General features: G+C 41.3%; 1 protein-coding gene across 2 annotated transcripts; it reads left to right on the forward strand.

The window, feature by feature from the left end:
- The first annotated feature begins 4,585 nt into the window (after positions 1-4,585).
- On the forward strand, positions 4,586-9,334 carry LOC106584255 (oxysterol-binding protein-related protein 1-like). 2 transcript variants are annotated; one of them, XM_082968035.1, is made up of 11 exons: positions 4,586-4,720; positions 4,914-5,011; positions 5,098-5,280; positions 5,429-5,536; positions 5,649-5,738; positions 5,874-6,001; positions 6,308-6,321; positions 6,700-6,792; positions 6,965-7,088; positions 7,198-7,288; positions 7,884-9,334. In XM_082968035.1, the coding sequence occupies exons 1-11, from the start codon at positions 4,604-4,606 to the stop codon at positions 7,984-7,986; spliced, it is 1,149 nt and encodes a 382-aa protein (XP_082824161.1). In that variant the 5' UTR covers positions 4,586-4,603; the 3' UTR covers positions 7,987-9,334. The 2 variants fall into 2 exon arrangements, with proteins under 2 accessions (XP_082824161.1, XP_082824162.1); XM_082968036.1 differs by lacking the exon at positions 6,308-6,321 and having other exon boundaries at positions 5,874-5,997; positions 6,679-6,792.
- Positions 9,335-12,768: the final 3,434 nt, after the last annotated feature.

A 12,768-nucleotide genomic window follows, 5' to 3' on the forward strand; every position in this document is an offset into this window, starting at 1 on the left:
AAGGCGCATTGAAGCTGTTCTGGCGGCTCGTGGTGGCACAACACCCTGTTAAGACACTTTATGTCACTTTTTCTTTATTTTGGCAGTAACCTGTACCTTTAAAAGTAATATTTTTGTTGTTGTTTGTCAAATAAACTTTTGTCTCTCCCTTTCTGTTTGAGAACCCTTTCTGTAAAAAAAGCCTATAGTAGAGCAGTGGCAAATGCAAAGAAACATCCTGTGGTTTATGCACTCTCCTACTTTAGACCAGTGTTGGAAATGAGTGGTTCTTAGGACCAACTAAATACAGAGGTGGAGTTTCTTCCAGCTCCTAACTATCAGAATCGTGTTGTTTACCCTACTGTTTGTTTTCTTGTTGTGTTCCAAGACTACCTATGGTGTATCTTTCGTTTGTTTTCAGAGTCAGTGTGTGAATAATTTAGCGAAGCAGCTAGGCTGGTCCAGGCAGGAAAAAGGCTCTCATTGAGAAGGCTGAGCGCTGTGTAGAACCAGTTAAACATTGATAAGGTCACAGCCTCATGCAATAACTGGAACTCAGTAGGACCCTATGATGACTGATCTGAATGCTGAACGCTGATCAGGGCGTAGAAGTGGAGGCCAGGCTTTTGGGATGGCCATACATTTTTGTGCTTTTTCCAATCTGTCTCATTCACTGTCTTAAAGAAAAACCATTAAAAACATAAAGACCTGTGGTGGTCCAAATGGTCAAGCCCAACCTGGCTGACTGACAGTGGTAGTTAGGAAGGGAATAATTTGGCATAGTTAGGAAGGGAATCAAATGTCATAGTTAGGAAGGGAATCAAATGGCATAGTTAGGAAGGGAATCAAATGGCATAGTTAGGAAGGGAATCAAATGGCATAGTTAGGAAGGGAATCAAATGGCATATTTGATTAATGGGATGTGCAAACTAGTGTATCCACAGGTTTTTATCTTCTTCACATATCTTTGTGTGAGCAAGCATTTTGTGTTAAATATACGTAGGTATTCATGGGGCCAACGTAAATTTGTTGGTAAGATTACTCTTGCCTTAAAGAAGTGAAGGCCTCAAGGAGCGGATATTTCCATGGATGGCTCCTGGACAGTAGTGGTGTAGAGGTGTTGATTGTAGACCTGGGCCTTGGTCCAATATGTCAGCTCTACACGTCTGAAACTAAACTGAAGGCTTTTGTTGCACTCAGCAGACTATATTCGCCTGAATAAGATATGACTCCTGCATTAGATATAAAGTATGTGTTACATGCCTGGCACATCTCATCGAAATAAATGCAGATCACTGTACGATAAGGGTAGTGTCAAAGCCCACAGAGCACAGCGTGACACTTGTGTCATTTGTACATTTACCAGATTCTATGTTTGTGCGTCTGTTTATCCCTCACTCCAGAACAAGTTTACCAGCATCCATGTTCTCCAGAAATGACTTCAGCATCTGGAGTATCCTGAGGAAATGCATTGGCATGGTGAGCTATCAACCAGAAGCACTCAGCTTTATTGTTCCTCTCCAAACCCCCGTAACATGATGAGTAATGGGAACCTTCCTGGCCATAATAGTGCCTGTATTGTAGATCAGTCAATCCAATACTGATGTACTGTGCAGTAAATAACCTACATCTATACAATTCTGTGTGGAGCTTTTCTTTAGCTACAGCTTAGAGCATGTATATAAAGGGTCTAGCATGTCATAATCCTAATGTGGAATGTGGTTCAGTAGCCGGGGAGTGGTAATATTGTCACGTCCTGGCCAGTATAAGGGTTAATTGTCATTTTAGTTTGGTCAGGACGTGGCAGAGGGTATTTGTTTTATGTGGTTCAGGGTGGTGTGTTAGTTAGGAGGGCGTTTGATTTATTATTTCCGGGTTTTGAGTTATGGTCTATGTTGATGTATTTCTATGTGTAGTCTGGTTGATCTATTTCTATGTTGAGTTAATTGGGGCGGACTTCCAATTGAAGGCAGCTGTGTGGTGTTGCCTTTGATTGGAAGTCCTATATTAGTTGGGTGTGTTTGTCTGTGTATTTGTGGGAGATTGTTCTGTGTTTAGCCTTGTGCCTTGCCAGACTGTCTGTTGATCGTTCGTTCGTTCTCTTGTTTGTTATTTTTGTGTGTTCATTCTGAGTTAATAAACGTCAAGATGAGCTTACACATACCTGCTGCGTTTTGGTCCTCCATTACCAACGACAACCGTGACAAATGTACAATGCCTATACAAAGTATTCACATCCCTTGACTTACACCACATTTTGTGGTGTTACAAAGTGGGGTTAAAATGGATTTCATAGAATTTTTGGGTCAATGATCTACACAAAATACTTTGTAATATCAAAGTAGAAGAAAAATTCTAACATTTGTAAAAACAATATATATGTATTTTTTAATATAGCTTGATTAGATAAGTATTCATCCCTCTGTCAATGCATGTTAGCATCAACTTTGGTAGCGATTACAGCTGTTTCTCTTTCTGGGTATGTCTCTTAAGAGGTTTCCACACCTGGATTGTGCATAATTTGCTTTTGGTTGTTAATAAATGCTAGACAAAAAATGGTTGTTAATCATTGCTAGACAAAAATGTTCAGGTCTTGCCATAGTCAAAACTGTAACTCAGCCTCTCAGGAACATTCACTGTCTTCTTGGTAAGCAACTCCAGTGTAGATTTGGCCTTGTCTTTTAGGTTATTTTCCTGGTGAAAGGTGAATTCATCTCCCAGTATTTGGTAGATTTTGCCTGTGCTTAGTGCCATTCAGTTTTTTTTCTGTCCTGAAAAACTCCCCAGTCCTTAACGATTTCAAGCATACCCATAACACGATGCAGCCGCTACTATGCTTGAAGATATGGAGAGTGGTACTCAGGAATGTGTTGTATTGGATTTTACCCAAACATAACACTTTGTATTCAGGGCAAAAAGTTACCTGCTTTGCCACATTTTTTGCAGTATTATTTTAGTGCCTTGTTGCAAACAGGATGCATGTTTTGGAATATTTTTATTCTGTAAGGGCTTCCTTATTTTGACTCTATCAACTAGGTTAGTATTGTGTAGTAACAACAATGTTGTTGATCCATCCTCAGTTTTCTCCTATCACAGCCATTAAACTCTGTAACTGTTTTAAAGTTACCATTGGCCTCATGGTGAAATCCCTTAGCAGTTTCCTTCCTCTCTGGCAACTGAACTAGGAAGCAGCAGTTTCCTTCTTCTCTGGCAACTGAACTAGGAAGGACGCCTGTATCTTTGTAGTGACTGGGTGTATTGAGACACCACCCAGAGTGCAGTTAATAACTTCACCATGCTCAAAGGGATATTCAATGTTTGCTTTTTATTTTATTTTTACTAATCTGCCAATAGGTGCCCTTCTTTGCGAGGCATTGGAAAACCTCCCTGGACTTTGTGGTTGAATCTGGGTACTTTACAGATAATATGTGTGGGGTACAGAGATGGGGTAGTCATTCAATTAGCATGTTAAATACTATTATTGCACACAGAGTGAGTCTATGCAACTTATTATGTGACTTGTTTTTACTTTTTTTTTAAAACTTTTTACCCCTTTCATGTGATATCCAATTGGTAGTTACAGTCTTGTCCCATTACCAAAACTCCCGTATGGACTTAGGAGAGGCGACGGTCGAGAGCCATGCATCCTCCGAAACACGACCCTGCCAAGCCGCACTGCTTCTTGACACACTGTTTGCTTAACCCGGACGCCAGCCGCACCAACGTGTCGGAGGAAACACCGTACAACTACCGAAGTCAGCGTGCATGCGCCCGACCCGCCACAAGGAATCACTTATGCGCGATGGGACAAGGACATCCCGGCCGGGCCAAACTCTCCTCTAACCCGGACAATGCTGGGCCAATTGTACGCCGCCTCATGGTTCTCCCAGTCACAGGCGGCTGTGACACAGCCTGGGATGGAAACCGGGTCTGTAGTGACGCCACAAGCACTGTGATGCAGTGCCCTAGATCGCTGCGCCACTCGGGAGGCCCATTTAGCACATTTTTACTCCTGAAATCCTGAATTTAGGCTTGCCACAACAAAGGGGTTGAATACCTATTGTCTTTTCTTTTTTTAATACATTTGTTAAAATGTCTAAAAACATAATTCTACTTAGACATTATAGGGTATTGTGTATAGGCCAGTGACCAAAACAATCTACATTTGATCAATTTTAAATTCAGACTCTAACACAACAAAATATGGAAAAAGTCAAGGGGTGTGAATACTTTCTAAAGGCCCTAGTATGCAAACTAATCCTGGTCCATGTTTAGCCATGGCCCAGTACAGTAAAGTGATTAAATGTCAGTGCTGTAGCTTTTGGGGGGTTCTGTATGGACTAATTGATGCTTGATGGATTTGTGTGTGAATTCTAACACACACACACACACACATATAGTATGTACATTAAAAAACAATCTATAGCGTGTCATGATGGGCCTATGAGAACTTCTCATGCGATAACTGCTCATTCCTGTAAAATCTAGAGACTTGATTATTTAATGGTTGATAGATGGGAATCACGTGGTACAACTACTTGTGAGCTGACTTGCACTCTCTCCTTTTCTCCCTCATTCATTACTTCTCTTGTTCTCTCTCTTTTAGGAGCTGTCTAAAATTACCATGCCAGTGATTTTTAATGAGCCCCTGAGCTTCCTTCAGCGTCTGACAGAGTACATGGAGCACACATATCTCATCCACCAGGCCAACGCCTCCTCTGACTCCATAGAGAGGATGAAGGTACACACACAATTGAGAAATAATCTGGAAAATGGGTTTGATTATTGATTTTTTTTTTGTCATTGTTTTGTCCACTTGAATTGAGAGAGACAAGCATAGAAACGTATAACAAATACTGTATGTAGAAAAAAAAGAGCTAAGAAATTGTACATTACATCTCCACATCAAGTCATTATCTGTTTTGCATGGGCAGTGTGTGGCAGCGTTTGCTGTGTCTGCTGTGGCTTCCCAGTGGGAGAGAACTGGGAAACCCTTCAACCCGCTACTGGGAGAAACCTACGAACTGGTCAGGTAAGAGGGAGGGAGGAGTACATCTCTAACACTGGTGATGGATTTGGTAAAAGACAAGTGTTGAGCTCACCCCTTTTCTCTGACAGAGAGGACCTGGGGTTCAGGTTGATCTCAGAGCAGGTGAGCCACCATCCACCAGTCAGTGCGTTCCACGCCGAAGGCCTGAAGAAAGACTTTGTGTTCCACGGCTCCATCTACCCCAAACTCAAGTTCTGGGGCAAGAGCGTGGAGGCTGAACCCAAAGGCATCATCACACTGGAGCTTCCCAGGTAAGCATACTCATTCATGCACTGTAACTTTCACACCACATTCAAACAACACAACAGTTATGTGTGATGTTTTCTCATGTTGCCTGTGTGAAACCAAAATGTATTTTTCCACGACATGTTGTTATAGAGTTATTATTTGTACTTCCAGGTACAATGAGGCCTACACATGGACAAACCCTACATGTTGTGTCCACAACATCATCGTGGGGCAGCTGTGGATTGAGCAGTATGGCAACGTGGAGGTGCTCAACCACAAGTAAGGGAAAAATACTGTCACATGCTCTGACTAAGAAGGAAGTGCAATGTGTGAAAGGGCATGACTAAAATAAATGAAAAATGATTTCATGGTATTTCCGTTTTTTTCATAGAACTGGAGAAAGATGCTGTTTGAATTTCAAACCCTGTGGCCTGTTTGGAAAGGAATTGCACAAAGTTGAAGGCTACATTCTGGACAAAAGGTAGGCAGCTTTGATTTAGCCAGCCTATCAATGTATCTCACGTTTGTAATGTATTTATCTAGCATGTTGCCATATTGACGGAAATCAGTGATGTCTGCAGTGCTTTAACTGACAGTATGTGTGTGTTTGGCACAGCAAAAAGAAGGTCTGTTCTCTCTATGGAAAGTGGACAGAGTGTATGTACATTGTGGATTATGCTGCATTGGAGGCACATAAGAGAAGTGGGAAGGGGACAGCGGAAAAGAAAAGCAGCAAACCGGTATGTACCCCATAAATCATGTAGTCCATTACATGGTGAACACATGCTTTGAGTTCTCCATCCCTGAGGCTTGTTTTATACTGCAAAGAATGTCATGTGCTGGTGACAAGAAGTGTAAATTCCAACCACTTTCACAGTGGTATTTTGAATTTCAAGTTTTTTATTACACTCATATAGCAGTCAATACAAACTGACATCCACGAGCATACAATATATGGATGGTTAAGAGGACGACAACATATTATATATATATATATAAAATACATCAAAAAAGGTCCAGCAATCTTATAGTGACTCATTCATTGATTAGCAGAGGTATGGGATGTGTGACCTTTTCTATACTGTTCAGTTCTCGACTTTGGGATTGTCAGTTGATTTTGGCTGCGGGTGTTCCAGTCGCTGTGATGACAGCTCTTACGGTTGTAGATAGAAGAGCTTCAGTGCAGTGGGTCGCCACAGCCACAAATGTGGGTCGCCACAGCCACAAAATCATAAACCCTGCCTATTTCTACAATCTCTTAATAAAATGTGATTTTAAACCTATCCCTAACATTAACCACATTGCTAACTTTATTTCAAACCCTAACCTTACATTTTTACCATGTAGCCAATTTTGAATTTGTGGCTGTGGTAACTAGTGGAAACTTCTCATGTGATCTTGTTGTGTGTCCTGTTGTCCAGGGCTCTCGTGAGGAAGTGGAGGAGATCCCCCTACCAGAGGCTGACACAGTCGAGGTGATCCCAGGCAGCTATCTCCTTTGGAGGATAGCCCCCAGACCAGTCAACTCGACTGAGGTTAGTCACGGAGGAAACCCTCCTATTTAGATGTACGGTTTACTCAAGCACATAGAAATGCAGAGGCTCAGAAACATCAAGATCATAAAGCATAATATGGATAATCTTCTTCACAGATTTGTATTGAAATATTCAGTCCTGGAAACGTTTTTTTTTGTGTGTGTATTTGTAGATGTACAGCTTCACGTCGTTTGCCATGCAACTAAATGAGCTGGATAAAGATATGGATGGGCTCATCCCAAAGACAGACTGCAGGCTTAGGCCAGACATACGAGCCATGGAGAACGGAGATATTGGTACGAATCACGATAAGTGCTTGTGCCTCATCTGCAAACACTTTCCTTGAACACACAGTTGATCTAAGATAGATCAGTGAAAACTCTGTATGTTTTCTCCTTGCTGTAGATCTTGCAAGTGAGGAGAAGAAGAGACTAGAAGAGAAACAGAGAGCTGCATGTAAAACCCATTCCAAATCTGATGACGAGTGGAAAACAAAGTAAGACAATGAGAGAAATATGGTTATGTTTTGACAATTTCAGTTATGTTATACTCTCTATGTATTGTATATCAATACAGCCATATATTTTGAAATAAAGCAAGTGCATTAAAAAAAAGGTATCCCTTCATTTAATCCATGTCTCTATTTGTATTTGGTTTACTGCTTTATAATAATGCAAAGTCCTACTTTTCTCTTCCATTGTCTTGTTCTCTGTGTTGCACCTTTGCTTTGATGTGAAGAAACCCTGCCCTCGGCCCCAGGTATTAGTTGCTTGCTCTTCTATTGTGTGCCTTACATGTGCTCTCCACTGTCACACTGTTGTGTGGTAGCTCTATCTACTGGTGCTAATACATACTGTGCATGCACCGGTTCTGACCTCTGAAATTCAGTTAGTGCCCCAAATAAAAATAATTGCATACATACCCACTGTCCATTTATTGCACATAACCAACGCATGATTTTCTTTTTAGACTTAATGTTTATTCATGCATGCAGTACTTTATGTTATGTAGATGCTAACTCTCATCCATAGAATGACAGGATGAAAGCCTGAACCCCGCCCATGCTCACGTTATCCCTCCTGTGTCTCCAGGTGGTTTCATCAGGGTCAGAATCCCCACAACGGCTCCCAGGACTGGTTGTTCTCCACTGGGTACTGGAACCGCAACTACCCACTGTTACCTGATATTTACTGATGGACATTCATTCCTTGAATAGTAAAATGGATAAGAATCAACGTCAACTTCCTTATCTATCATGAATACATTAAAGCCTTAATTTATTACAATGAATACACTGTGTATGAAAATAGCAATAATAGATGTATTTGTGATACAAAATGTTCAGCTGTTAAATATGCTTGATATGAATGTAGCATTTATATTAGGTCACATGTTCCATGCAGCCATCATTTTATTATTACTTTTTAGCATAAATGGATCTGTGTGTTCTAATTAAGCAATAGGGCACGAGGGGGTGTGGTATATTGCTAAGGGCTGTTCTCTGCACGACGCAACGCGGAGTGCAAGGACACAGTCCTTAGCCGTGGCATATTGGCCATATGTCACAAATCCCCGAGGTGCCTTATTGCTATTATAAACTGGTTACCAATGTAATTAGAGCAGTAAAAATACATTTTTGTCATACCCATGCTATACGGTCTGATATACGATGGCTGTCAGCCAATCAGCATTCAGGACTCGAACCACCCAGTTTCTAATTGTGTATGCTGTAATCCATCATTACTGTGTGCCATTTGCACAGCCTTGCTCCCTTGATACTATAGGAACACACAGTATCCACACATTCAATCTGTTGCTCTTAATGTAATGTACAGCTGTTTTGTGCCCACAACTTTATAACATTTTTCTGTTACAAAAAAATAACTGTACTCACATATACATGTGGTTGGGATTTATCAGTTAGTTTATAACACTTAATTTCTGATATTTGAATGTGTTACCCCACAGTCCTACTGTTACTGATCTATCATTCTGACTACTTGTATTTTATTTCGTTGTTTAGTCCATCCATGCGCATTAACATGGAAGATTGTTAATATTTGTATGAACATCAAGGTCTATTGCGCCATTGATTGTAGGATCAAAAAATACCTGTACAATGCATACTATTGAATGTTACAATGCTGCTTAGATGATTTGATCTACATTACTTGAAAATCTTCTCATGTCAATCATTGTGGGAGAAAATGAACTCAAGGTCCCACTTCTCCACTGGTTATGGTAGTTACATTTTGCACAAATCCCTTACATTTTGTAGAGCAGTAAGCTATGAACTCAGCTATGCAACTATCTGAAGGGACGCTGTATGGACAAGCTAAACAGAAGTTTATCCCTGTCTATGCTCCAACAGCTTTCCTTTTACATTCCTCTATTCAACTCTGAAGAGTTCCTATATAGGACATGGGTCATAATACAGAGTAATCAAAGGTATGGACTGTTGATATGATTTTAACAATAGGGCTAGCATATGGTAGAGATATATTGTCTCATGGTCACAGAATAAAAAAAACTTGGTAACAGGGTTTCTGGTAGTTTGAGGTCAAAACGTCTCCAAGAATGTGTATAATATATGGAATGACAAAATGTATGGCAAGGTAGTACAATCAAATTATTGATCTGACGCTTTAATTTAGTAAATAAAAAAATACCCCTATAACTATGTACATTTTTAATAAAAATTGTCTCTACAATATGAAATGCATTTTACTTTTGGCATGGCTCTGACCTGGTGGTCACCAGTTTTTAAATGAATCTATGTTCCATACAGAACATTAAGAAGAGTGTTTTGTTCACATGTTTTATTGATGACAAAAATCCATGTAGCCATCACAAATTGGCTGATCCACGTTAGTGCAAGCCACCACAAGGTTTACTTAAAGCGACCCTTTTGAAGGGGACACTAGGACGCGCCCTCCTTCCTTCCTCAGCTTCCATCACGTAGCTGAATGGCACGTAGGCGGCGGGGTGGGCAGGTCTCAGGGCTTTTGGCATGGAGTGGTCATCCATCGGTACATAGACAGGAACGTATTTCATCGTTGACCTCGGCTGCAAAGGCAGACAATAGGAATCACTGTCTGTTGGATAGTAGCTGCTTGACATCAGGGTAGGGTAAGCGCATCGTCGCCTGGCCACTGCAGGGCCCTCATTCCAGCAATTAGTTGTTGTCGAAGTCTGACAGGATTTGATTTGCGTCTGCTGCTTCAAACGACCAGTAGTGTGAGGCCTAACCATTACGCACCGTGGCACATGGATGGCAAGAGGCACGGTGCTCTCTGCAGCGCAGTGGCACAGGTTTATTTGAGGTTGACAAACAGGCGAGTAGTTGTATGCACACTGATTGTGCAGTAGACCTGGGTGGTGGGTCGGTAATCCGGGGCAATAACCGTAGTCTTGTGATGTAGAATAGTGGCAGGCGCACTCTTGAGGATACCTTCGCTGAGCGCAACAGCATGGCGCATGATATTGTATTGGAACGAATACTTTTCCATGACTCTCGCCCTTACTGATATGTTGACCTCTCCATGCTTCGTCGTCATGGCTGTAGTCATGGTTTGTTTCTGGTGACACTTCATAATCTCTTGGGTGCTCAGTATCTTGATAGCCTGACAGACAAAAACAAAGATGAAACATCACCAACCCATTTTATTATGCCATCTTTTTATACTGCTGCTCTGATTTATGTATTTAAAAAACAATAACATGTTTAATTGATCATTCATGGCAAGAAGACAATTAGGTAAATTTTTCGAAAAACCTTGTTCAGAATGCACAACTGCTGCAGCGTTGAGTGAGCGTCTCTCATCCGTACACCCTGAAGGTCTAGCTGCTGAGCTCCGGATGAAGGATTTCCCTGGCACTTGCGCCCATGCATCGATCCGAACTCTTCGTCGGTTAGTGGTCGCAATGACCTGTGTTTTGACACCGTGGCTTTCCCTCTTAGGTCCCGTCGTTGTTGTTGCTGCAGCTCTTTGTCCAACGGGAGAGCGTGAATGTGGAATTGTGGAAGCATCCCCGCTTGGAGATGGAAGCTCTTCGGTCACTAGTATTGTTTCACGTTGTTCTGGGGCTTTGCTGAGGTCGTGGACTAACTCTCTTATCTCTTTGTAATTTGGTGTGATTAGTGTTACCTTGTTCTCAGTGCATGGATTACTGGCCGCCTGGACAGGTGCGTCTCCGACCGTCCCGTTTTCTGAACCTCCGCTTGATCGTGTATTGGCGGCCTTGTCGGGGCCTCCACCTTGTTTCACTTCAACTTCTTGGCCTCGTGCGTTCACCGACTGATGTTTTACACTGCTTGATTTAAGTCTCCAGTCAATTGTAACAGGCGAAATACCCGGTTGATTTACCACGAGGGCAGATTTGGGTCGTGCGTAATTATCTTGGCGACTGTTGATCTGTAAATTGCTTTCCGTTATATGTGTAGATAGGACTGCGTCCCCCTTCGCTGTGGACGGAATACTATTGACCCTATCTGGAATTGAACGTGATGGTGATGTCGTTTCCTCCCTGGTTAATCTCGAGAGCCCTGGCCGTATGCCTTCGAAACCAATCATTTTCAATTGTTCCTCAAAACCATCGTCGTGTAAACTCTCAGCTAAATAGAAAGAAAGAACCTATACACGTTAGAGAAGTCTACTCACAGAGATCCAATAAATCTATATGTAATTGTATGGAAGTACTTTTGTATTTGATGTTATAGGCTAGTGATTGTACTACACGTCAATTTAATCATGTGACAAAGGCATTCTTGGTATAATGAAATGTGATTCCTGCCTTGTTCCTTACCCCTATCTTTGTGGAAATCTACCACAAGCTTCTTTATCCCAAAGGACGGGTTCTCTAGATGCAAGAAAAAAATATCAATCATTGTCAATGCATAATCCATGCAATGCATAATGGTGGAGTCCATTTGTTCCTACCATTTTTGAATTTCTTCAGCTCTGTCAGATAGTAAAGGGCGAAGAGTTTAAGGTTGTCTGGTCTCTTTTTCAGTACAGCCCGGGACAAACCCTCCAGCATGGTAGTCAGACCATAAGGAAGGATGCCATCATATTCCCCCCTTGACATGCTTATGGGTCGCCAAAGCCTCAAAGATTCAGAATAAATATTGTTAGGGGTTGCTATTAGATACACACGAAGACATAGCCTATTTTCCACAGCCAAAATCACTGAACTAAAGTACCAAATTTGAGCTCACCTGAAAATAGTCCCGCCACAGATTAGTCAAGAATTACATGCAAATACCAGCTAGATGACGCATTCAATGTTATTTAGCTATGTTCTGCAGACATCAAACACACGTTACTTTTGAGACCGCCAGACTACATATCTATAGTTCGCCAGACTTCTACAGTTCGATCTGCAGTTATGTCATAATAACTTCATAATACGCTACCATTCTGAAATATAATTTTGAGGGCATGTCACAGTTCAATGTCGTCAACGCTACTACAAACAACATATGGCTGGATTGTGGTGAAATAATGATCTTTCATAGTTAAAGTTTTGAATTAAAAATAGAAAACAAGACCCGCCGCACAGGCGGACACATTTAACTTCAACACCAAGGACAGCATAATTGTGAAATCGACAGCGCTGTGGTTCTGTGGACGTAACCTAGGTACTCTTTATAGTTTATAATGGACACCAGTCAAAACTACATTATTTGTCAAGGAAAAGTTGATTAAATTCTAGAAAAAGGCGTCTTGAGGATGGGTAAAGCATTCCCTCTTCTCCTGAATGAGTGACATACTCAATTTAAACTGGTGTTAGATCTTCCATGGGTGCTACCCATTGCTACATGTTACAGATTAAAACAACAATATTCCATTCTAATAAAATATGTAAGGACTGCACCATGCTTAGTTGGGTTGAAATGTTAATGATAAGATAAACTATTTCTAAATCAATTTTACCTGGAACAAAGACATAGTTGGGTAACCTGCCCCATGAGCC

Source organism: Salmo salar, chromosome 23, assembly GCF_965601325.2.
Source record: "Salmo salar chromosome 23, fSalSal1, whole genome shotgun sequence".
Classification (NCBI taxonomy): Eukaryota; Metazoa; Chordata; class Actinopteri; order Salmoniformes; family Salmonidae; genus Salmo; species Salmo salar.

What these genes read in the sequence shown, in the direction of transcription:
- LOC106584255 (XM_082968036.1), top strand. Translation starts at nt 4,604, where the DNA reads ATGCCAGTGATTTTTAATGAGCCCCTGAGCTTCCTTCAGCGTCTGACA. An exon ending in ACTCCATAGAGAGGATGAAG is followed by an intron (nt 4,721 to 4,913) that starts GTACACACACAA and finishes TTGCATGGGCAG; the next exon opens with TGTGTGGCAGCGTTTGCTGT. An exon ending in GTGGAGGTGCTCAACCACAA is followed by an intron (nt 5,537 to 5,648) that starts GTAAGGGAAAAA and finishes TTTTTTTCATAG; the next exon opens with AACTGGAGAAAGATGCTGTT.